This window comes from Cetorhinus maximus, unplaced genomic scaffold, assembly GCF_964194155.1.
Source record: "Cetorhinus maximus unplaced genomic scaffold, sCetMax3.hap1.1 HAP1_SCAFFOLD_125, whole genome shotgun sequence".
NCBI classification, from domain to species: Eukaryota; Metazoa; Chordata; class Chondrichthyes; order Lamniformes; family Cetorhinidae; genus Cetorhinus; species Cetorhinus maximus.
In genome coordinates, this window is record NW_027596127.1 from 200,813 (window position 1) to 226,943 (window position 26,131).

At 42.8% G+C, this 26,131-nt stretch overlaps 1 protein-coding gene across 3 annotated transcripts in view; it reads right to left on the reverse strand.

The window, feature by feature from the left end:
- fbxo41 (F-box protein 41) overlaps positions 1–26,131 on the reverse strand; it is a 262,069-nt gene that overhangs the window by 148,535 nt on the left and 87,403 nt on the right. For all 3 annotated transcript variants that reach the window (XM_078534849.1, XM_078534847.1, XM_078534848.1), the window contains exon 6: positions 25,624–25,865. In XM_078534849.1, coding sequence (XP_078390975.1) covers positions 25,624–25,865 — 242 coding nt within the window. The remainder of the gene's footprint in view (positions 1–25,623; positions 25,866–26,131) is intronic.

Below are 26,131 nucleotides of genomic sequence, written 5' to 3' on the forward strand. Positions count from 1 at the left end.
AATTATGAGCAGGAGTAGGCAGTAGCATAGTGGTCTTGTCTGGAATCAGTCTGGTGAACCTTCGCTGCACTTCATCTATGGCAGGTATATCCTTTCTTGGGTAAGGTGACCAAAACAGCACACAGTACTCCAGATGTGGTCTTACAAAGGCCCTGTAGTAAGACATCCTTGCTCCTGTACCCAGGTCCTCTCGAAATGAAGGCCAACATACCATTTGCCTTTTTAACTGCTTGCTGCACCTGCATGCTTGCTTTCAGTGATTGATGTACAAGGACACCCACGTCCCTTTGTTGACCCATGGCTGATCTGGCTCAACTCCACATTCGTGCCTACCCCAGTAACCTTTGACCCCCCCTTTAGACAAGAATCTATCTACCACTGCCTTCAAAATATTAAATGACCCTGTCTCCACTGCTCTCTGCGGAAATGACTCACAACTTCAGAGAAAAAAGTTTATCCTCATCTCCATTTTAAATGGGAGACCCCTTATTTTTAATCACCCCTTTCTATCCCATTTTCGATCCTTTTTCCCCCACCATCGCCCATCCTCCCACCCCACCCCCACAAGGGCCATCTGCTACTTGTCCATGTTATTATTTTCAGAGTGCTTACCCTTGTTAAAAAAAATTGGTAGCTCTGAAGAAGAGTCATACGGACTCGAAACGTTAACACTGTTTCTCTTTCCACAGATGCTGTCAGACTTGCTGAGTTTTCCCAGAATTTTCTGTGTTTGTTTCAGATTTCCAGCATCTGCAGTATTTTGCTTTATTTTAGCCCTTCTTTTATGTTCCATTCCCTTTGCAACACATAGGAACACAGGGGATAGGAGCAAGATTAGGCCATTCAGCCCATCGAGCCTTCTTCGCCATTCAAACAGATCATCTACCTCTATCATTCTTCCCCACTATCCCCTATCCCTTGATTGTCATCAGTATCCAGAAATCTATCAATTTCTGTCTTGAACATGCTCAACGATTGAGCTTCCACAGCCCTCTGGGATAGAGAATTCCAAAGATTAAATGGCCTATCCACATCTACCCTCTCATGCTCTGTAAGAATGTTCTCAGTTTCAATAAGATCACCTCTCATTCTTTGAAACTCTAGAGAATACAGGCACAGTTTCCTCAGCCTCTCCTCATAAGACTAGTATTCCAGAGACCCAGGGTAATGTTCTGGGGACCTGGGTTCAAATCCTACCACGGCAGATGGTGGAATTTGAATTCAATAAAAATCTGGAATTAAAAGTCTAATGATGGCCATGAAACCATTGTTGATTGTTGTAAAAACCCATCTGGTTCACTAATGTCCTTTAGGGAAGGAAATCTGATGTCCTTACCTGGTCTGGTCTCCATGTGGCTCCAGTCCCACAGCAATGTGGTTGACTCTTAAATGCCTTCTGAACAAGGGCAATTAGGGATGGGCAATAAATGCTGGCCTGGCCAGCGATGCCCACATCCCATGAATGAATTTGTAAAAATCCTGCCATCCCAGGCATTAGTGTGGTAAGCCTCCATTGCACTCCCTCTATAGCAAGTATATCCTTCCTTAAATAGGGAGACCAAAACTGTACACAATACTCCAGATGCAGTCTCACCAAAGGCTCTATATGATTGCAGCAAGACATCTTTACTCCTGTACTCAAAACTTCTTGCAATGAAGGCCAACATACCAGTTGCCTTCCTAATTGCTTGCTGCACCTGCATGCTGCCCCCCACAAGGTCCATTTGGGCATCAACACTCCCCAATCTCTCAACATTTATGAAATATTCTGCCTTTCTGTTTTCCTACCCAAGTGGATAATTTCAGGCTTATTCACATCTGCCATGTTCTTGCCCATTCATTGAAGCTGCCAAATGCCCATGAAGCCTCCTTGCATCCTCCACACAACTTACATTCCAACCTAGTTTCATGTCATCAGCAAATTCAAAACTATCGCATTTGGTCCCCACATCAAATCATTTATATAGAGGGACAAAGTATTTGACAAACAAATGGGACTAAATGGGACAAACTAATGGGATAAAGGCAGATAAGTCGCCAGGACCTGATGGCCTGCATCCAAGGGTTTTTAAGGAAGTGGCTGCAGAGATAGTGGAGGCATTGGTCGAAATATTCCAGAACTCACTGGATTTCAGGAGGGCCCCAGCGGATTGGAAAACCACTAATGTGATGCCTTGTTCAAGAAGGGAGGGAGGCAAAAAGCAGGAAACTATAGACCAGTCAGCCTAACATCTGTCATTGGGAAAATGCTAGAACCCATTATTAAGGAAGAAATAGCAGGACATTTAGAAAAGCTTAATGCAATCAAACACAGTCTGGATTACTAGTGCAGCGACAATACCCCTACGCCATCACCTCCCCGTTTATTGCAACTCTCTCTTTTCTGGCCATTAACAAATTCTCAATCCATAGCAGTATATTAACCCCAATCCCATGTGATCTAATTTGGTTTACTAGCATCCTGTGTGGGACCCTATCAAAAGCCTTCTGAAAATCCAAATTCACCACATCCACTGGTTCAACTTTATCTATGCTACAAGTAGCATCTTAAAAAACTCCAATGGGTTTGTCAAACATGATTTCCCTTTCATAAATCCATGTTGACTCTGCCCATGGCAATGCTAAATCTAACTGAATTGTGATCACTGTCCCCGATATGGTCGCCAACTGTCACTTCACCCACTTGCCCTTCTTCGTTCCCCAACTCTAGGTCTAGAATTGCATCTCCTCTAGTTAGGTTTTTTATTCTCCATTATAAATTTATAGGTTTTTTATTCTCCATTATAAATTCGCTTGTCTCCACATGAAATGGGCCCACATTTGTTCTTGCTAATCTTTGATTGCCTTGTCTAACAAGAATCTATCTATAAGGTGTTTACTAAAACCCGCTTTCACAGCCATATTTCCTTCCTCAGTGACTGTCTCCGTCTCCGACTTACCCCACGTGGATTTCAACTGAAGTTCCATCCCTCATGTTTCAAAACCACCCAGGATTTCTGGTATCTCCAGGACATACAACAATCCTCGGACTGCTGTTCTCGTAGCATTCTGAGATCCACACTCAGTGCCATGCACCGCCATATGAACACACTCGACCTCTTCCTCAGCACCGCCGCATCCTTTTTCTAAGCTGCGCGTGCCCCAAGTTTAATTTTATTCTTCGTCTCATCCGACACCTCAACAAGAAACTTTTTCTCTTTCTCTCAAGTGCTAAGGAATGCAAGCTTCAACAACTCATCGACACCAACACCCATCTAGGACCCTCCACCCCTGCCTGTCCCTCTGTCCCCATCCCGTCTTCCAATCCCAGCCCCGGCCGTGTATTCACCATACCCCCTGACCTTCCCCTCTCCGAAAATAAAAAAATTATTAACATGTCCCCCTCATGTGACAATGCCACATGAGATGGGACATGTTAATAAATATGACTAAAACTTTATTAAACTTTTTAAAATCAGACATGAAACCTCATCCCGCCAGTGGATGAGGTTTCATGTTTTTTCAGAAGCCCACTGGGGCTCCTGGCCTGCCCACCAGCCTTAAGGTTGGATGGGCAGGGCCTTTATTTGGGTTAACTACCCTGTCAATGGCCTCAATTGGCCATTGACAGGTCGGCGGGCGGACAGCTGATTTCGCTGTCCCCCTGCCTTCCTGAATATTTAAATGGGGCGGGATGACGCTGGGGGGAACCCCTGATGTCATCCCGCATCATTTTCGCGACAGCAAGCGGGCCCCGCCCCCAACTCACCAATGGAAAAATTCTGGCTATTGTTTCTGAGTTTAACCTGGTTAAGTGTAATATTTCACCTGCTCTTTTGAATGGTCTATTTAAAAATGCAAATAACCCCCTTTACACCTCACCTTCTAATTCCCTATGTCTACCTAATTACCATTTCAAACCGACTTCTCATCTGTACATCAAAGCTTCTAGACAAACTGACTTAAATCCAATTAAGACACACACACATACACCACTAAATTCTATTGTAAAATAATTTCCAATAACATCATAGACATTATTACATCTTCTTGACAGCCTGTATCTGTTTAAGTCTATATTTTTTTTACCGTTGTCTTAACAGTGGTGTAACTGGAAGCTAGATTAATTAGCGGTTTTAGGAGTTATTTTAATAGTCATTTGTAGACCTATATATGTGCTTGAAATCTCTTCTTTTGTTAATAAATGTTTAATTTAGTTTTCCAAAAGGTCTCTGAAGCCTTGGTAGACTTATTACTTCTGAATCCAGGGCACGCACCTCGATATAAAAAGCAAATTGTAAAATTATTGAGACTGTGAGATTAAATTTCCCTTGTGGATTTGATCCGCTTGGCACACATCGTCTGTCGTGACATAACAGTCTCCTTATTTAAAGAGAGATGTAAGTAAGTTAGAAGCAGTTCAGAGAAGGTTTACTAGACTAATACCAGGAAAGGCTGGACAGATTATGCTTGTATCCACTGGAATTTAGAAGAGTAAGAGGTAACTTAATTGAAATTTTTAAGATCCTGAGGGTTCTTGACAGAGTGGCTGTGGAGAGGATGTTTCCTTTTGTGGGAGAATCTAGAACTAGGGCTCACAGAATCACATATTCTTAACGACACAGAGGGTGGCCATTTGGCCCATCGTGTTTGCACCAGCTCTCCAACTGAGCATTATGACCTAGTGCCATTGCCCTGCCTTTTCCCCGTATCCTTGCACGTTGTTTCTATTCAAATAATCATCTAATTCCCTCTTGAATGCCTTGATTGAATCTGCCTCCACCACACTTCCAGACAGTGCATTCCAGGCCCAAACCACTGTGTGAAAAAGTTTTTTCTCATGTCACATTTGCTTCTTTTGCAAATCATTTTAAATCTGTGCCTCTCATTCTTGATCCTTTTACGAATGGGAACAGCTTCTCCCTATCTACTCTGTCCAGCCCCCTCATGATTTTGAACATCTCTATCAAATCTCCTCTCAGCCTTCTTCTCTCCGGGGAGAACAGTCCCAAATTCTCCAATCTATCCTCATAGATGAAGTTTCTCATTCCTGGAGCCATTTCTATTCAAATAATCATCTAATTCCTTCTTGAATGCCTTGATTGAATCTGCCTCCACCACACTTCCAGACAGTGCATTCCAGGCCCGAACCACTCAGTGTGAAAAAGTTTTTTCTCATGTCACATTTGCTTCTTTTGCAAATCATTTTAAATCTGTGCCTCTCATTCTTGATCCTTTTACGAATGGGAACAGCTTCTCCCTATCTACTCTGTCCAGCCCCCTCATGATTTTGAACATCTCTATCAAATCTCCTCTCAGCCTTCTTCTCTCCAGGGAGAACAGTCCCAAACTCTCCAATCTATCCTCATAGCTGTAGTTTCTCATTCCTGGAGCCATTCTTGTAAACCTCTTCTGCACTCTCTCCAATGTGTTCACATCCTTCCTACAATATGGTGCCCAATATTGTACACAATATTCCAGCTGAGGTCTAACGAGTGTCTTATATTTCCTATTTCTGTGTAGAATAAACTAACCTTTGAGGAAATACTTCAGTTTGCTGTGGATTATTCGTGAAATTGGATCACACAAAAACCCAGGGATTTGGAAAATGTGTCACTGCTTATTCTTTAAAAAAAATTAATTCAAAACACCTTCTGATTACGGATAGGTGGTAAGAGGAAACTAATGGTGTTTGAACTGCCCCTTCTTGTCCTTAAAACTGTAAAGGAACCATTTGGAAATAGTGACCATAACATGATAGAGTTTTACATTAAGTTTGAAAGTGATATAGTTCATTCTGAAAATAGAGTCCTAAATCTGAACAGGAATAATTATGAAGCTATGAGGGGAAAGTTGTCTGCGGTGCATTGGGAAAATACATGAGAGGTTTTGACAGTAGATGGGCAATGGCTAGTATTTAAAGAAGTATGACCTGGTCTACAACAAATATGCATTCCTCTCATACAAATACCCAACAGCAAAGGTGAATCAACAGTGGCTATGAAAAGAAGTTAAAGATTGCATTCAATCCAAGAACATGGCTTATAACAAGGTGAACATGGAAAGGATGTTTCCTCTTGTGGGTAAGTCCAGAAATAGGGGCCACTGGTTTAAAATTAGGGGTCGCCCTTATAGGACAGAGATGAGGAGAAATGTTTTTCTCTTAGAGAGTTGAGAAACTTTGGAACTCTCGCCTCAGAAGGCAGTGAAGGCAGGGTCATTGAATATTTTTTAAGGTGTAGGTAGATAGATTCTTAACAAAAATAAAAATACCTGGAAAAACTCAGCAGGTCTGGCAACATCTGCGGAGAGGAACCCACAGTTAACGTTTCGAGTCCATATGACTCTTAACAGAACTAAGTAAAAATAGAAAAGAGGTGAAATATAAGATGGTTTAAGGGGGCGGGGTGGGACAAGTAGAGCTGGATAGAGGGCTAGTGATAGGTGGAGATAGCCAAAAGATGTCATAAACAAAAGGACAAAGAGGTGTTGAAGGTGGTGATATTATCTAAGGAATGTGCTAATTAAGGGTAGAAAGCAGGACAAGCAAGGTACAGATAGCCCTAGTGGGGGTGGGTTGGTGTGAAGGATTCGAAAAAGGCTAAAAGGTAGAGATAAAACAATGGATGGAAATACATTTAAAAATAATGGAAATAGGTGGGAAAAGAAAAATCTATATAAATTATTGGGAAAAAAAGGGGGGGATTGGAAAGGGGGTGGGGATGGAAGAGAGAGTTCATGATCTAAAATTGTTGAACTCAATATTCAGTCCGGAAGGCTGTAAAGTGCCTAGTAGGAAGATGAGATGCTGTTCCTCCAGTTTGCGTTGAGCTTCACTGGAACATTGCAGCAGGCCAAGGACGGACATATGGGCATGAGAGCTTCGGTCTGTCTGCAAGCATGACCCAGACCTCCCTGTCACTTGCCATTTCAACACTCCACCCTGCTCTCATGCCCACATAGGAGGCAGAGGGTAATGACAGAAGGATGCTTTAGTGACTGGAAGCCAGTGTCCAGTAGCATACCACAGGGATCTGTACTCAGTCCCCTATTATTTGTCATTTATATAAACGACATAGATGACTACCAAGATTAAGGAAAATCTCAAGGCCTTTTATACATATGTAAAAAGCAAGAGGGTAGCCAGGGAAAGGGTAGGCCCACTCAGGGACAGAGGTGGGAATCTGTGTGTGGAGCCAGAAGAAATGGGAGAGATACTAAATGAATACTTCTCATCAGTATTCACAAAAGAGAAGGACTTAGCAGTCGATTTGTCTAGGGAAGAGTGTGTAGATAGCCTGGATCACGTTGAGATCAAAAAAGAGGAGGTGTTAGGTGTCTTGAAGAATATTAAGGTGGATAAGTCCCCAGGGCCAGATGGGATCTACCCCAGAGTACTGAGGGAGGCAAGGGAGGAGATTGCTGGGGCCTTGACAGAAATCTTTGTATCCTCACTGGTTACGGGTGACGTCCCAGAGGACTGGAGAATGGCCAACGTTGTTCCATTGTTTAAGATGGGTAGCAGGGATAATCCAGAAAATTACAGGCCGGTGAGCCTTACGTCAGTGGTAGGGAAATTATTGGAGAAGATTCTTCGTGACAGGATTTACTACCATTTGGAAGCAAATGGGCATATTAGTGAGAAGCAGCATGGTTTTGTGAAGGGGAGGTCGTGTGTCACTAACTTGATCGAGTTTTTCGAGGAAGTGACAAAGATGATTGACGATGGAAGGGCAGTGGATGAGGGGCGACTTGATAAAAGTTTACAAAATTATGAGTGGCATGGACAGAGTAGATAGTCAGAAGCTTTTTCCCAGGGTGGGAGAGTCAATTACTAGGGGACATAGATTTAAGGTGAGAGGAGAAAACTATAAAGGAGATGTGCGGGGCAAGTTTTTTACGCAGAGGGTAGTGAGTGTCTGGAATTCGCTGCCAGAGGAGGTGGTGGAAGCAGGTACGATAGTGGTGTTTTAGAGGCAGCTTGACAAATACATGAATAGGATGGTAATAGAGGGATACGGACCCTGGAAGCGCAAAATGTTTTAGTTGACGGGCAATATGATCGGCGCAGGCTTGGAGGGCCGAAGGGCCTGTTCCTGTGCTGTACTTTTCTTTGTTCTTTTATCCCCTGAACTCTCTGTGTTTGATCTGCCGGGTCCTCGCTGTTTTATCTCCTGAACTCTCGCTGCTTTATCCCCCAAACTCTCGCTATTTTATCTCCTGAACAATTCCTGTTTTATCCGCTGAACTCTCACTGTTTATCCCCTGAACTGTTGCCGTTTTATCCCCTGAACCAACGCTGCTTTATTCGCTGAACTCTGTTTTATCTCCTGAACTCCCACTGTTTTATCTCGCAAACTCTCGCTGTTTTATCACAACTCTCGCTGCTTTATCCGCTGAACTCCCACTGTTTTATCTCCCAAAATCTCGCTGTTTTATCCCCTGAACTATTACTGCTTTATCTGCTGAACTCTCGCTGTTTTATCCACTGAACTATCACTGTTTTATCTCCTGAAATATCACTGTTTTATCTCCTGAACTCTCACTGTTTTATCTCATGAACTCTCGCTGTTTTATCTTATGAACTCTCGCTGATTTATCCATCGAAAGTCCGCTGCTTTATCTCCTGAACTGTCACTGCTTTATCCCCTGAATTCTCTGTTTTATCCCCTGAACTCTCACTGTTTTATCTCTTGAACTCTCACTGTTTTATCCCCCAACTCCCATTGTTTTATCTCCTGAATTCTCACTCTTTTATCCCCTGAACTCTGTTTTATCCCCTGAACTCTCTGTTTTATCTCCCGAACTCTTGATATTTTTTCACTCCTGAACTCTCTCTGTTTTATCTCCTGAACTCCCACTGTTTAATCCCCCGAACTCTCGCTGTTTTATCCCCCTAACTCTCGCTGTTTTATCCTCTGAACTATTGCTGTTTTATCTGCTGAACTCCCACTGTTTTATCTCCTGAACTCTCGCTGTTTTATCCCCTGAACTCTGTCTGTTTTATCCCGTGAAGTCTCGCTGTCTTTTCTCTCAAACTCCCACTGTTTTATCCCCCGAACTCTTGCTGTTTTATCCCCTGAACTCTCGCTGTTTTATCCCCTGAACTCTCGCAGTTTTATATCGTGAACTCTCGCTGTTTTATCCCCTGAACTCTCGCTGTTTTATCTCGTGAACTCTCGCAGTTTTATATCGTGAACTCTCGCTGTTTTATCCCCTGAACTCTCGCAGTTTTATATCGTGAACTCTCGCTGTTTTATCCCCTGAACTCTCGCAGTTTTATATCGTGAACTCTCGCTGTTTTATCCCCTGAACTCTCGCTGTTTTATCCCCCGAACTCTGGCTGTTTTATCCCCTGAACTCTCGCTCTTTTATCCGCCGAACTCTGACTATTTTTTCTCCTGAACACCCACTGTCTTACCTCCTGAACTCTTGCTGTTTTATCTCCTGAACTCTCGCTGTTTTATCCCCTGAACTCTCGCAGTTTTATATCGTGAACTCTTGCTGTTTTATCCCCTGAACTCTCGCAGTTTTATATCGTGAACTCTCGCTGTTTTATCCCCTGAACTCTTGCTGTTTTATCTCGTGAACTTTTCGCAGTTTTATATCGTGAACTCTCGCTGTTTTATCCTCCGTACTCTTGCTGTTTTATCCCCTGAACTCTCGCTCTTTTATCCGCCGAACTCTGACTATTTTTTCTCCTGAACACCCACTGTCTTATCTCCTGAACTCTTGCTGTTTTATCTCCTGAACTCTCGCTGTTTTATCCCCCGAACTCTCGCTGTCTTATCCCCCGAACTCTCGCTGTCTTATCCCCCGAACTCTCGCTGTTCTATCCCCCGGATTCTCGCTGTCTTATCCCCCGAACTCTCGCTGTCTTATCCCCCGGACGCTCGCTGTCGGATCCCCCGAACTCTCGCTGTTCTATCCCCCGAACTCTCGCTGTTCTATCCCCCGAGCTCTCGCTGTCTTATCCCCCGAACTCTCGCTGTCTTATCCCCCGGACGCTCGCTGTCGGATCCCCCGAACTCTCGCTGTTCTATCCCCCGAACTCTCGCTGTTCTATCCCCCGAACTCTCGCTGTTCTATCCCCCAAACTCTCGCTGTTCTATACCCCAAACTCTCACTGTTTTATCCCAAATACAGGAGGCTTTTCACACTTCTGGTAGATCTTACAATGCCTTCCCTGACAGATAGCCTCATTCTCCTTTATACACATTTCTCACTTTTAATGTCAATCCCATTGTTCCCATATGTCTTTGGAGCTTTATTTTCTCATAATGAAACCATTTCATGGTGTTAATATCAGTAACCTTTGGGAAAAATAAACACACTGCTTGGCCTAGCTTCTCTGGCTAGGTGTAACATCCTACCATCTCTTTGAAATTCAAACTGCCCTGATTTATATAAAAAATGCAAATTCTCCTCACCTCACATTCTAAGACTTCAGCCATGTTTGCATATTTAGCATTTCAAACCTAGTTTTTTTTTAATGAGTCAAAGCCTCCAGACCAGCTGTCTCCAATTTAATTAAAGATAACGCGCACACACACCCACACGCACACCCACACACATGCACAGAAACTATCCAAACCCCACTATTAACCTGCTTTTACAATAAATCACAATAATATTATAAGAATTATTACATTTTCATGACAGAGGACCAGTACTGTACATGATACTCCCGATGTGGATTCAGCAATCTCCTGTACAACTGAAGCATAGTCTCCCTACTTTTGTAATCAATTCTCCTCATAATAAATGATAACAATCTATTAGCTTTCCTAATTACCAGCTGTACCTGCATACTAGCCTTTTGTGATTCATGCACTAGGACACCCAGATCCCTCTGAATCTCAGGGCTCTGCAATCTCTCACCATTTGGATAATAAGCTTCATTTTTATTCTTCCTGCCAAAATTAACAATTTCACATTTGCCCACATTATACTCCATTTGCCAGATCTTTGCCCACTAACATAACCTACCTATGTCACTTTGTAGCCTCCTTACATCCTCTTCACAATTTGCTTTCCTACCTATCTTTGTCTCATCAGCAAATTTAACATACATTCCTTCGGTCCTTTCATCCAAGTCATTTATCTAAATTGTGTAGGTCCCAGCACTGATCCCTGTGACGCACCACTCGTCACATCCTGCCAACCAGAAAAACACCCATTTATGCCAACTCTTTACTTCTTGTTCGCTAGCCAATCTTCTATCCATGCCAATATGTTACTCTCTACACCATGAGCTTTCATTTTCTACAATATCTTTTGACATGGCACTTTATCAAATGCCTTCAGGAAATCCAAGTACAGTACATCCCCTTTATCCACAGCACATGTGATCCTTCAAAGAACTCCAATAAATTGGTTAAACATGATTTCCCTTTTACAAAACTGTGTTGACTGCCTGATTGCCTTGAATTTATCTAAATGCCCTGCTATAACATCTTTAATAATAGCTTCTAACATTTTCCCTGTGATAGATGTTAGGCTAACTGGCCTATAGTTTCCTGTTTTCTGTCTCCCACCCTTTTGAATAAAGGAGTTACATTTGATATTTTCCAATCTATTGGAACCTTCCCCAAATCTAGGGACTTTTGGAAAATTAAAACCAGTGCATCAACTATCTCACTAGCCACTTCTTTCAAGACCTTAGGGTGAAATCCATCTGGACCTGGGGATTTGTCAGCCCCAACAATTTCTTAATACCATTTCTCAATACCACTTCCTTGGTGATTGTGATTTTCCTGAGTTCCTCCCTCTCTTCCACTTCCTGGTTTACAGCTATTTCCGGGATGTTGCTTGTGTTCTCTATAATGAAGCAAAATAGTTCTGAAAAAGAGTCATACGGGCTCGAAACGTTAACTCTGTCTTTCTCTCCGCAGATGCTGTCAGACCTGCTGAATTTTTCCAGCAATTTTTGTTTTTGTTTCAGATTTCCAGCATCCGCAGTATTTTGTTTTTACCTTTTTAATTTGTCCGCCATCTCCCTACTCCCCATTATCAATTCTCCAGACGTACTCTCTGTAGGACAAACTCTCACTTTGTTAACTCTTTTCTTATGTAAATATCTATAGAAACGCTTGCTACCCATCTTTATATTATTAACTGACTTTCTCTCATACTCTAAATTTTTCCCTCCTTATTAATTTTTTTGTCATTCTTTGCTGTTCTTTATATTCTTTCCAATTTTCTGACCTGCCACCTGTCTTTGCATAATTATATGTTTTTTCTTTCCCCTCCCCTTGGAGTTTTCTTTCTCATTGGAATTTATCAATTCTGTGTATTCTGAAAAATCCCTTTAAATGTCTGCCACTGAATTTCTATTGAAATATCCCTTAACCTCATTTGCCAGTTCACTTTAGCTAGCTCTGCTTTCATGTCCTCATAATTGCCCTTATTTAAGTTTAAAATACTAGTCTTGGCCACAGTCATTTCTCTCTCAAAATGAATGTAAAATACAATCATATTATGAACTCTGCTACATAGGGGTACCTTCATTAGGAGGTTATCAATTAATCCTATCTCATTGCTCAATACCAGGCCTAGTCTGGTCTGCTGTCTGGTTGACTCCAGAATGTGTGGTTCTAGGAAACTATCCTGAAAACATTCTATGAACTCCTCATCTTTGCCCATCTGATTTTTCCAGTCTATGTGTAGATTAAAATCCCCCCCATGATTATTGCTGTACCTTTTCTGGCAAGCTTCCATTATCTCTTCTTTTATGCTCTGTCTTACTGTGTAGTTACAATTAGGAGGCCTGTACATCGCTCCCACAAGTGACTTCATGCCTTTATCATTCCTCATTTCAACCCAAACTGCTTCTAAATCCTGGTTTCTTGAACTTGGGTCATCCCTCTTTAATGCGCTAATACCATCATTAATTAACAGAGCTAACCCTCCAACTTTTCCTAACTTCCTGTCCTTCCTAAATGTCACATGCCCTTCAATATTCAGGTCCCAATCTATGTCATCCTGTAGCCATGTCTCTGTAATGGCTATCAAATTGTACTTATTTATTTCTTTTTGCCCTATCAGTTCATCTGCTTAGTTTTGAATGCTATGTGCATTTAGATACAGAGGACAGAATTTTGCCCTTGGTGGACGTGCGGTCCCCACCGGCTCGGCAGTGGACGGACAGCCAACCCCCCCGCCGAAACGGGGCCCGCTGCCATTTTGAGTGGGCGGGCCAATGAAGACCTGCCCAGCGGCCTGCCCGACAGGAAGCGCTATACACATCCTGTGCCAGGGGTGGGAGGGAATCCCCAGCTGTCAAAGTGCGCTCTTTCACACATGTGCGCATTGTTCCCTGAGGCAAAGTGCTGTCTCAGGGAGATTAGTGACAGTGTAGAAAACTTAAAAAATAGAAAAATAAAAATATTATTAACATATTAACAATTCTGGCCAGAATTGACTGGGAGATGAGCCTAGCAGGAAAGACAGTGGAACAGCAATGGCAGGAGTTTCTGGGAGTAATTTGGGAGACACAGCAAAAATTCATCCCTAGGAAGAAGAAGCACACTAAAGGGAGGACAAGGCAACCATGGCTGACAAGGGAAGTCAGGGACAGCATAAAAGCTAAAGAGAAAGCACACAATGCGCGAAGAGCAGTGGGAAACCAGGGGATTGGGAAGCCTACAAAGACCAACAGAGGACAACTAAAAAAGAAATAAGGAGGGAGAAGATTAAATATGAGGGTAAACTAGCCAGTAATATAAAAGAAGGTTGCAAGAGTTTTTTTTAGATATATAAAGGGTAAGAGAGAGGCAAAAATGGACATTGGGCTGTTGGAAAATGACGTTGGAGAAGTAGTAGTGGGGAACAAAGAAATGGCGGAGGAACTGAATAGGTACTTTGTGTCAGTCTTCACGGTGGAAGACACGAGTAACATCCCCAAAGTTCAAGAGAGTCAGGGGGCAGAGGTGAGAATGGTGGCCATTACCAAGGAGAAGGTGCTAGGAAAACTGAAAGGTCTGAAGGTGGATAAATCACCTGGACCAGATGGATTACACCCCAGAATTCTGAAGGAGATAGCTGAAGAGATAGTGGAGGCGTTAGTGGTGATCTTTCAGGAATCACTGGAGTCAGGGAGGGTCCCAGAGGACTGCAAAATCGCTAATGTAACCCCCCTGTTTAAGAAGGGAGTGAGGCAAAAGACGGGAAATTACAGGCCGATTAGCCTGACCTCGGTCGTTGGTAAGATTTTAGAGTCCATTATTAAGGATGAGATTTCAGAATACTTGGAAGTGCATGGTAAAATAGGGCAAAGTCAGCATGGTTTCATCAAGAGGAGGTCATGCCTGACAAATCTGTTAGAATTCTTTGAGGAGGTAACGAGTAGGTTAGACAAAAGAGAGCCAATGGATGTTATCTACTTGGACTTCCAGAAGGCCTTTGACAAGGTGCCGCACAGGAGGCTGCTCAGTAAGATAACAGCCCATGGTGTGAGAGGCAAGGTACTAGCATGGATAGAAGATTGGCTGTCTGGCAGGAGGCAGACAGTGGGGATAAGGGGGTCCTTCTCAGGATGGCGGCCGGTGACTAGTGGAGTTCCGCAGGGGTCAGTGTTGGGACCACAACTTTTCACTTTATACATTAATGATCTAGATGAAGGAACTGAGGGCATCTTGGCTAAGTTTGCAGATGATACAAAGATAGGTGGAGGGACACGTAGTATTGAGGAGGCGGGGAGGCTGCAGAAGGATTTGGACAGGTTAGGAGAATGGGCAAAGAAGTGGCAGATGGAATACAACGTGGGCAAGTATGAGGTCATGCACTTTGGTAGGAAGAATAGAGGCATAGACTATTTTCTAAATGGGGAGAGAATTCAGAAATCTGGAGTGCAAAGGGACTTGGGAGTCCTAGTCCAGGATTCTCTTAAGGTTAACTTGCAGGTTGAGTCAGTAGTTAGGAAGGCAAATGCAATGTTGGCATTTATTTCGAGAGGACTAGAATATAAAAGCAGGGATGTGCTGCTGAGGCTTTATAAGACTCTTTTTAGACCACATTTAGAATATTGTGAGCAATTTTGAGCCCTGTATCTCAGGAAGAATGTGCTGGCCCTGGAGAGGGTCCAGAGGAGGTTCATGAGAATGATCCCAGGAATGAAAAGCTTAACATATGAGGAACGTTTGAGGACTCTGGGTCTATACTCGATGGAGTTTAGAAGGATGAGGGGGGATCTGATTGAAACTTACGGAATACTGAAAGGCCTGGATAGAGCGGACGTGGGGAAGATGTTTCCATTAGTAGGAGAGACTAGGACCCGAGGGCACAGCCTCAGAGTAAAGGGAAGCCCTTTTAGAACAGAGATGAGGAGAAACTTCTTTAGCCAGAGAGTGGTGAATCTATGGAATTCATTGCCACAGAAGGCTGTGGAGACCAGGTCATTGAGTGTATTTAAGACCGAGATAGATAGGTTCTTGATTGGTAAGGGGATCAAAGGTTACGGGGAGAAGGCGGGAGAATGGGGTTGAGAAACTTATCAGCCATGATTGAATGGCGGAGCAGACTCGATGGGCGGAATGGCCTAATTTCTGCTCCTATGTCTTATGGTCTTATGTCCCCCTCATGTGACAATGTCACACGAGATGGAACATGTTAATAAATATCACATTACATTTATTAAAGTTTTTAAAAAGGAACATTAAACTTCATCCCGCCAGTGGATGAGGTTTCATGTATTATCAGAAGCCCACTGAGGCTCCTGGCCTGCCCACCAGCCTTAAAGTTGGACAGGCAGGGCCTCTAATTACTTTAATTAACCTGTCAATGGTCTCAATTGGCCATTGACAGGTCAGCGGGCGGACAGCTGATTTCGCTGTCCGCCCAACTTCCTGAAAATTTAAAGGGACCGGGATGACGCCGGGGGTTCCTCCCGACATCATTCCGCGTCATTTTCCCCTCGGCAAGCGGGCCCCGCCCCCAAATCGCCGACTGGAAAATTCAGGCTAGAGCCTTCAGTTTGTCCTTTTATTATTTTTGTAGTGTCTAGATGTATCTGCTCATTTAGTCTTAGAATTGTACTCTCTGTCCCTTCCTGCCATGATCTGTTCACCATTTCCCATATTAATAACTGTCACTCTTAGAACATAAGAACATAAGAACTAGGAGCAGGAGTAGGCAATTCAGCCCCTCGAGCCTGCCCCGCCATTCATTACGATCATGGCTGATCTCATTTCGGCCTCAACTCCAATTTCCCGCCCTCTCCCCATAACCTTTCAACCCGTTACTAATTAAAAATCTGTCTATCTCTTCCTTAAATTTATTCAGCGTCCCGGCATCCACTGCGCTCTGAGGTAGTGAATTCCACAGATTCACGACCCTTTGAGAAAAGTAATTCCTCCTCATCTCTGATTTAAATCTACCACCCCTTAGCCTAAAACTATGGCCTCTCGTTCTAGAATACCCCAGAAGGGGAAACATCCACTCCACGTCTACTTTGTCTATTCCCTTTAGCATCTTATATACCTCAATTAGATCTCCTCTCATCCTTCTAAACTCTAGCGAGTATAGGCCTAAACTGCTCAATCTCTCCTCATAAGACAAGCCCCGCATCTCTGGAATCAATCTAGTGAACCTCCTCTGAACCGCCTCCGATGCAACTACATCCTTCCTCAAGTAAGGGGACCAAAACTGTGCACAGTACTCCAGGTGCGGTCTCACCAATGCCTTGTACAGTTGCAACAACACTTCCCTATTTTTATACTCTATTCCTTTAGCAATAAATGCCAAAATTCCATTTGCCTTCCTTATTACCTGCTGTAAATAGAAAATAGGAGCAGGAGTAGGTCATTAGCCTGCTCCGCCATTCGATATGACCACGGCTGATCCTCCATCTCAAAGCCATGCTCCCACTCTCTCTGAATATCCCTTTAGAATCTAGAAATCTATCTTATTCCTTCATATTCAGTGACTTGGCCTCCACAGCCTTTTGTGGGAGAGAATTCCACAGATTCACCAACCTCTGAGTAAAGAAATTTCTCCTCATCTCAATCCTAAATGGTCTACCCCGTATCCTGAGACCATGACCCCTTGTCCTAGACCCCCCCAGCCAGAGAAAACATCATCCCTGCATCCAGTCTGTCCAGCCCTGTCAGAATTTAATACGTTTCAATGGGATCCCCCTCATTCTTCTAAACTCCAGCGAATACAGGCGGAGTCGACCCAATCCCTCCTCATACAACAATCCTGCCATCCCAGGAATCAGTCTGGTGAACCTCCGCTAATCTCCCTCTATGGCAAGTATATCCTTTCTTAGGTAAGGGGACCAAAACTGCATGCAATACTCCAGGTGTGGTGTCACCAAGGCCCTGTACAGTTGTAGTAAGACATCCTTGCTTCTGTACTCAAATCCTCTTCCAGTGAAGGCCAACATACCATTTGCCTTCTTAACTGCTTGCTGCACCTGCATGTTTGCTTTCAGTGATTGGTGTACAAGGACACCATAGGGGCCACGGTGGCAAAGTGGTATTGTTACTGGACTAGTCGTCTAGAGACCTGGGGTAATTCTCGGGGGACCTGGGTTTGAATCCCAACATGGCAGATGGTGAAATTTGAATTCAATAGAAAAGATCGGGAATTAAAAGTCTAATGATGGCCATAAAACCGTTGTCGATTGTCGTAAAAAACAACCTGGTTCACTCATGCCCTTTAGGGAAGGAAATCTGCTGCCCTTACCTCGTCTGGCCTACATGTGACTCCAGACCCACAGCAATGTGAAATGGCCTAGCAAGCCACTCAGTTCTCAAGGGCAATTAGGGATGGGCAATAAATGCTGGCCCAGCCAGCAATGCCCACATCCCATGAATTAATTTAAAAAAAAGGTCCCTTTGTACATCAATGTTTCCCAATCTATAACCATTTAAATAATACTCTGCCATTCTGTTTTTCCTACCAAAGTGGATAACTTCACACTTATCCATGTTGCACTGCATCTGCCATGTATTTGCCCACTCACTCAACCTGTCTAAATTGCCTTGAAGCCTCTTCAGTGGTGGTCAAGATTCTAGAAACAATTATTCGGGATAGATTTAGCAGCCACATGGAAAAATATGGGTCGATAATGAAGAGTCAGCAAGGATTTATAAAAGATAATCATGTTTAATTAAATTGTTGGAGTTTTTTGAAGAGGTAACAGAAAAGGTCGATGAGGGTAATGCTGTTGATGTGGTGTACATGGACTTTCAAAAGTCATTTGATACAGTGCCACACAACAGACTTGTGAGAAAAGTTATTGCTTATGGAATAAAAGGGACAGTAGCAACGTGGATACAAAATGTATATATATATATGTATATGTAAGTATGTATATGTGTATATGTATGTATATGTGTGTATATATATATATGTATGTGTATATATGTATATATGTGTATATATATGTGTATATATATAAATACATATATGTATGTATGTGTGTGTGTGTATATATGTGTGTGTATATATATATATATATATATAGTAATGATCTTGGTGTGCAGGGGACAATTTCAAAGTTTGCTGATGATAGGAAGCTTGGGAGTGTTGTGAACTGTGAGGAAGATGGAGTGGAACTTCAAGAGGACATAGACAAATTGATGGAGTGGACAGATAGGTGGCAGATGAAGTTCAATGCGGAGAATTGTGAGGCGATGCATTTTGTTAGGAAGAACATGGACAGACAATATAAAATATGGGGTGAAATTTTGAAGGGGGTTCAGGGGCAGAAAGACTTGGATATATATGTGCATAGATCATTGAACGTGGTAGGACAGGTGTAGAGAACAGTTATCTAAGCATATCGTATCCTGGGCTTTATTAATAGGGGCATAGAGTACAAGGGCAGGGAGGTTATACTGCATTGCATAAGGCACTTGTTAAGCTTCAGCTGGAGTATGGTGTACAGTTCTGGGTGCCATATTATAGGAAGGATGTGAACACATTGGAGAGAGTGCAGAAGAGGTTTACAAGAATGGTTCCTGGGGTGAGAAACTTTAGTTATGAGGATAGATTGGAGAGATTGGGACTGTTCTCCTTGGAGAGAAGAAGGCTAAGAGGAGATTTGATAGAGATGTTCAAAGTCATGAGGGGGCTGGACAGAGTAGATAGGGAGAAACTGTTCCCACTTGTAAAAGGATCAAGAACGAGAGGGCACAGATCTAAAGTGATTGGCAAAAGAAGCAAATGTAACATGAGAAAAAGCTTTTCACACAGTGAGTAGTTTGGGTCTGGAATGTACTGTCTGGGAGTGTGGTGGAGGCAGGTTCAATCGAGGCATTCAAGAGGGCATCAGGTTACAATTTGAATAGGAACAATTTGCAGGGGCACGGGGAAAAGGCAGGGCAATGCTCATTTGGAGAGCCAGTGCAGACATAATGGGCTGAATAGCCTCCTTTTGTGTCGTTAAAAGTCTGTGATTCTGTGATTCCTCACCTGTCGCACTCATGTAATCCGCAACCTTGGAAATATAACACTTGGTTCCCCCATCCAAATCACTGATATATATTGTGAATAGCTGAGGCACAAGCACTGATCCCTGCAGTACCCCACTAGTCACTGCCTGCCACTCTGAAAAAGACCCATTTATTCCTACTCTCTGTTTCCTGTCTGCTAACCAATTCTCAATCCATGCCAATATATTACCTCCAATCCCATGAGCTTTAATTTTGCACACCAACCTGTGTGGGACTTTATCAAAAAATCCTATCACACCACATCCACTGGTTCTCCCTTATCTATTCTCCTAGTTATGTCCTCAAAAACTTCAGTAGGCTTCTCAAACATAATTTCCCTTTCCTAAATCCATGCTGATTTTGTTTAATCCTGTTGATATTTTCTAAGTGTCCTGTTAATCACTTCCTTTATAATAAACTCTAGCATGTTCCCTACCACTGTTGACTTCCCAGGAGGACATTAGTGAACCAGATGAGTTGGATGCCAGCTGCTGTTTAATTGTTTAGTTGTTTAGTTGTCCAGCACCATTCATGACTGGGTGTAGCAGGACTGCAGAGCTTTGATCTGATCCATTGGTTGCAAAATCACTTGGTTCCTATCACATGCTGCTTCTGTTTTCTGCTGCATCTGGTGGCCTTTGATAGGAAGCAGCACTATAAGGAAAATTCATAATTTCTTTAAAACATCTGTGGCATCTATAATTGGTTTTAAGAATGTTTGAAAAGGACTTTGAGTTTGCATCAAATGTAAAGAGATCTGTAGTAATTTTATTGAATAATAAAGTGACTTGGTGACCCTTGACCTAGAAGCAGTAATAACAGGAAGGAAGTTAACATACAAAAGTTGTGTGGCCAGACAAAAAGGGGAATGGAGGCTAAGGAGAGTTGCAGGAGAAAGGAAAACAGAGAAGACACATTTATAAGTACGTACGTGTGTGCATGTAATGCAGTTAAACAGGACAGAAAGCTGAAGACAGGATATTGTGAATTGGACAATTTTACTGCTGCTCCTTTACTTTTGCCAGAACCAACCAGGCCGTTTATGGGACAAAAAAAAAATACTAGAAAAACTCAGCAGGTCTAACAGCATCTGTGGAGAGAAAGACAGAGTTAACATTTCAAGTCCGTATGACTCTTCTTCAGCGTTTTTGTTCCAGATTTCCAGCATCTGCAGTATTTTGTCTTTACATTAGACCATTTATGGGGTTTATTTCATGGATCAGATAAAGGAGTGTCTAGGGAATCTGTGCCATGAAGACTGTCTTGAAGCTACCTAAGGAGATTCTACAGCCGTGCCGTTTGGGTGACTGCTGCTCCTGACATGTCCGCCTTCACTCTTCATTGAACCAGCATTGATCTCTTGGCTGATGGTAGTGGTAAAGTGAAGGATATACCAGGCCATGAGGTTACACATTATGATTGAATACAATTCTGCTGCTCATGGGAGCCCAGTTGTGAGCTGCTAGATCTGCTCTGAATTTTTATTTATTTATTTACTCATGGGATGTCATGTATGGATGTCACTGGCTAGGTCAGCATTGATTGCCCAATCCTCATTGCCCTTGAGAAAGTGATGGTGAGTTGTCTCCTTGAACCACTTGCAGTCCATGTGGTGTAATTACACCCACAGAGCTGTCAGAAAGGGAGTTCCAGAATTTTGATCTAGCAACAGTGAAAGAACGGCGATATAGTTCCAGGTCAGGATAGTGTGTAGCTTAGAGGGGAATTTGCTGATGGTGGTGTTCCCATGCATCTGTCATCCTTGTCCTCCTAAGTTGGTGAGGTTGCAGGTTTGTGGGGAAAACTTTCCACTGGTTGGAGTCATCCCTAGCACAAAGGAAGATGGTTGTGGTTGTTGAAGGTCAATCATCTCAATCCCAGGACATCACTGCAGGAGTTCCTCAGGGTTGTGTCCTAGGCCCAACTATCTTCAACTCCTTCACCAATGACCTTCCCTCCATGATTGCACAAATGCTCAGATCCATTTGCGACTCCTCAGATACTGAAGCAGTCCCTATCCGTGCGCAGCAAGACCTGGTCAACATTCAGACTTGGATTGATAAGTGGCAAGTAACATCATGCTAGTCAGGTGCCAGCCAATGACCATCTCCAACAAGAGAGAATCTAACCATTGCCCCTTGACATTCAGTGGCATTATCATCGCCAAATCCCCCACTATCAACATTCTGGGAGATACCATTGACCAAAAAACGGAACTGAACCAACCATTTAAATACTGTGGCTACAACAGCAGGTCAGAGGCTACTGAATGTCAGGGGGTGATGGTTAGATTTTCTCTTGTTGGAGATGGTCATTGCCTGGCACCTGTCTAGCATGAATGTTACTTGCCACTTATCAATCCAAGGGAATTCTGCAGAGAGTAACTTACCTTCTGACTCCCCAAAACTTGTCCACCATCTACAAGGCACAAATCAGGAGTCTGATTGAATACTCTCCAATTGCCTGGATGAGTGCAGCTCCAATCATACTCAAGAAGCTGAAAAACATCTGGGACAAAGCAGCCTGTTTGATTGGCACCCTATCCACCACCTTCAACAATCGCTTTCTCCACCATTGAGGGTTTTCCCCCTGATTCCCACTGACTTCAGTTTTGCTAGGGCTCCTTGATGCTGTACTTGGTCAGATGGTAGAGCAATTGGATGGCAGGCAAATTGATACGACGGATGTACTGAAAGGGCTGGCTATGCTTACAGTGGATAAATCACCTGGTCTGGATGACTTGCATTCCACTTTGCTGAAGGAAGTGGAGGTGGAGATAGCAGAAGAGCTTGCCATAATCTTCCAATCTTCCCTCAATACAGGGGAGGTGTACAAGATTATGACAGATTTAGATTAGATAGCTGATGGTACATGGACGCGGGGAGAAAGATTTAAGGGTTGGGGCAAGAGTTTCAAGGGTGATGTAAGGAAGAATTCTTTTACACAGAGAGTGGTAATGACCTGGAACATACTGTGTATGAGGGTGGTGCAAGCTTAGATGATGAATGATTTCAGTAAGAAATTGGATAGTGACTTAAGAGAAATAAACTTGCACAGCTACAGGGATAGAGTGGGAGAATGAAAGTAATTGGATTGCTCTGCCTGGACTTGATAGGCTAAATAGCCTCCTTCTAGAACCATAGAACACTACAGCATAGAAAACAGGCCATTCGGCCCTTCTAGTCTGTGCCGAAATATTATTCCGCTAGTCCCATTGACCTGCACCTAGTCCATAACCCTCCAGACCTCTCCCATCCATGTATTTATCTAATTTATTCTTAAAACTTAAGAGTGAGCCCGCATTTACCACGTCAGATGGTAGCTCGTTCCACACTCTCACCACTCTCTGAGTGAAGAAGTTCCGCCTAAACCTTTCCCCTTTCACCCTAAAGCCATGTCCTCTCATGTTTATTTCTCCTAATCTAAGTGGAAAGAGCCTACTTGCATTTACCCTGTCTATACCCCTCACAATTTTGTAAACTTCTATCAAATCTCCCCTCATTCTTCTATGCTCCAAGGGATAAAGTCCTAACCTGTTTAATCTTTCCCTGTAACTCAACTCCTTAAGACCCGGCAACATCCTAGTAAATCTTCTCTGCACTCTCTCAATCTTACTGATATCCTTCCTGTAGTTAGGCGACCAGAACTGCACACAATACTCCAAAGTTGGCCTCACCAATGTCTTATACAACCTCACCATAACATCCCAACTCCTATACTCAATACTTTGATTTATGAAGGCCAGTATGCCAAAAGCTTTCTTTACAACCTTGTCTACCTGTGGCGCCACTTTCAGGGAATTATGTATCTGAACTCCCAGATCCCTTTGTTCCTCCGCACTCCTCAGTGCCCTACCATTTACTGTGGATGTCCTACCTTGGTTTGACCTTCCAAAATGTAACACCTCATACTTTTCCGCATTAAATTCCATCTGCCATTTTCTGGCCCTTTTTTCCAGTTGGTCCAGATCTCTCTGCAAGCTTTGAAAGCCTTCCTCGCTGTCCACAACGCCTCCAATCTTAGTGTCATCAGCAAACTTGCTGATCCAATTCACCACATTATCATCCAAATCATTGATATAGACAACAAACAACAATGGTCCCAGTACAGATCCCTGAGGCACACCACTAGTCACAGACCTCCAGTCTGAGAAGCAATCATCCACTACCACTCTCTGTCTTCTCCCACACAGCCAATTTCGAATCCAGTTTACAACCTCTCCATGGATACCAAGTGTCTGAACCTTCTGAACTAACCTCCCATGTGGGACCTTGTGAAAGGCCTTACTAAAGTCCATGTAGACAATATCCACAGCCTTTCCCTCATCTACTTTCTTGGTAACCTTCTCGAAAAACACTACAAGGTTCGTTAAACACGACCTAGCCATGCTGACTATCTTTAATCAGCCCTTGGTTGTCCAAATAATTATATATTATATATTATGTATTCTGTGTGGTAGTTACTCTATGACTGTGCCATAATTATTCTATGATTGTATAGCTACCCACAATAAGCAGACAAGTCCAACCTGACTAATTAACGCCCTATCAGTCTACTTCTCAATCATCAGCAGAGTGATGGAAGTCATTGTCGACAGTACTGTCAAGAGACAACAGAATACTGTGGATAAAAGCAAAAAACTGCAGATGCTGGAAATCCAAAACAAAAACAAAAAAACTCAGCAGGTCTGGCAGCTTCTGTGGAGAGGAGCACAGTTAACGTTTCGAGTCCGAATGACCTTGAATTGACCTTCTGTTGAAGGGTCATTCGGACTCGAAACATTAACTGTGCTCCTCTCCACAGAATACTGCGGATTTTGGAAATCTGAAATAAAAACAGAATCACAGAATTGTTACAGCACAGAAGCAGACCATTTGGTTCATCATATCTGCACTGGCTCTCCAAAAGAGCAATTTACCTAGTCCACTCCCCATAGCCCTGTACATTCTTCCTTTTCAGATAATAACCCCTTGAATGCCTCAATTGAACATGCCTCTACCACACTCTCAGACAGTACATTCCAGATCCCAACCACTCATTGCGTGAACATCTGTCTAATTCAATAATTCAGCCTTGAATAACTACGCTCTGATTGACATGAAAAACTAATGTAACAATGAGTGATCTTTAAGGAGGAGATATTTCAGGTACAGGCTAGATACATTCCAATTGGGCGTAAGGTGAGGGAAGCAAAACCAGGGCTCTTTGACCTCCTGTCTCCCCAAACTCTATCCACACCATCTATAAGGTACAAGTGGTTTTCTGTGGTTCTAAGTCAAGAGTGTGATGGAATACTCTCCACTTGACTGAGTACTACAACACCATACACCAAGCTCAACACCATACAGAACAAAGCAGCCCACTTGATCAGCACCTCACCCACTATCTTAAACATTCACTCCCTCTACCACTGATGCACCATGGCATCCTGTTATTTTAATTCTTCACCTTGCTCTCATGCTGACCACGCCATCATGCAGTGTTCCAATAAAGCTCAACATCAGCTCAGGGAACAGCACCTCGTATTTTGTTTGGGAACTTTACAACCTTCTGGACTCAACACTGAGTTCAACAATTTTGGACCATAATCTGCCCTATTTTGTTTCCTTTCCTTCTGCAGGTTTTAGTTTTACTCACATTTTTCTCTTGTTTTTACTATCCAACAGTAGCTCTTCATCATTCTGTCATTCACACCTCCTCTTATATTTGTCCCTTTACCATTCCATTTTTAGTTGTTTAAATTCTCCTGTCCTTCCACCCTATCACAGACTTTCCTTTTTGTTCTTTACCCACTCTCCCACCTTTCATTTCCTCCCTAACATTTCCCAGTTCTGATAAATGATCATCAACCTGAAAGGTTAACTCTGCTATGCTGAATATTTCCAGTATTTTCCTTTATCTTGCAGATTTCCAGAATATGCAATATTGTACCTTTGTTTTTATGCTCAAGTGCCTGACTCAGAGGTGAGAATGCTAATAACTGAGCCATGAATGACACCTAAAAAATAAACCCACTGGTCACCGAGACTCCTCTCAATAGCTACACGACTATTGATTCCAACCCAAATAAATTCCCTTGTTAATACTTTTTTTTAGGTGTCATTACAGCAAAAGAACTGTTCCCAATGTGAATAAATTATTAACATTTCATACTAATGTACAATGGGGAGTAACTTAGAACATGTATTTATATAATTCATACCTTGGAGGACACTCGAGCGTTCTCCAACAGAACTCTGGTCCAAACTGCTGGATGTCGAGCCACATATTTCCAGTCCCGACAGACCTCAGCTGTTTTCAACAATGTCTTAGTGTCCAGGTATGTGAAAATACAAAATAATGCTGCTCGCATCTTTAGAACCTCAGGGCTGATAACTTCATTAGATCGGGAGGGGCTGCCCTTCTGGAGTTTGGCTGCTTTGTAACCAACTGGTTTGGCATTACCTAAAGAGAAATATCAAGGACACATAAGTTTCAGAGCCAAAACACTGATATGAATAAAGCTATAAAAGAATGTTCAAAACGACTAAATTGTAGAATGATGCACAGAAATGTATTTTTACGTCCAAACTAGCCCTGGATAATTTTTCTTTTCTAATGCCATTGAATGTCAATGATAGATGTTTAGATTCTCTTCTGTTGGGCATGGTCATTGCCTGGTACTTGTGGAGCAAATGTTACTTGCCACTTATGGGACCAAGCTTGAATGC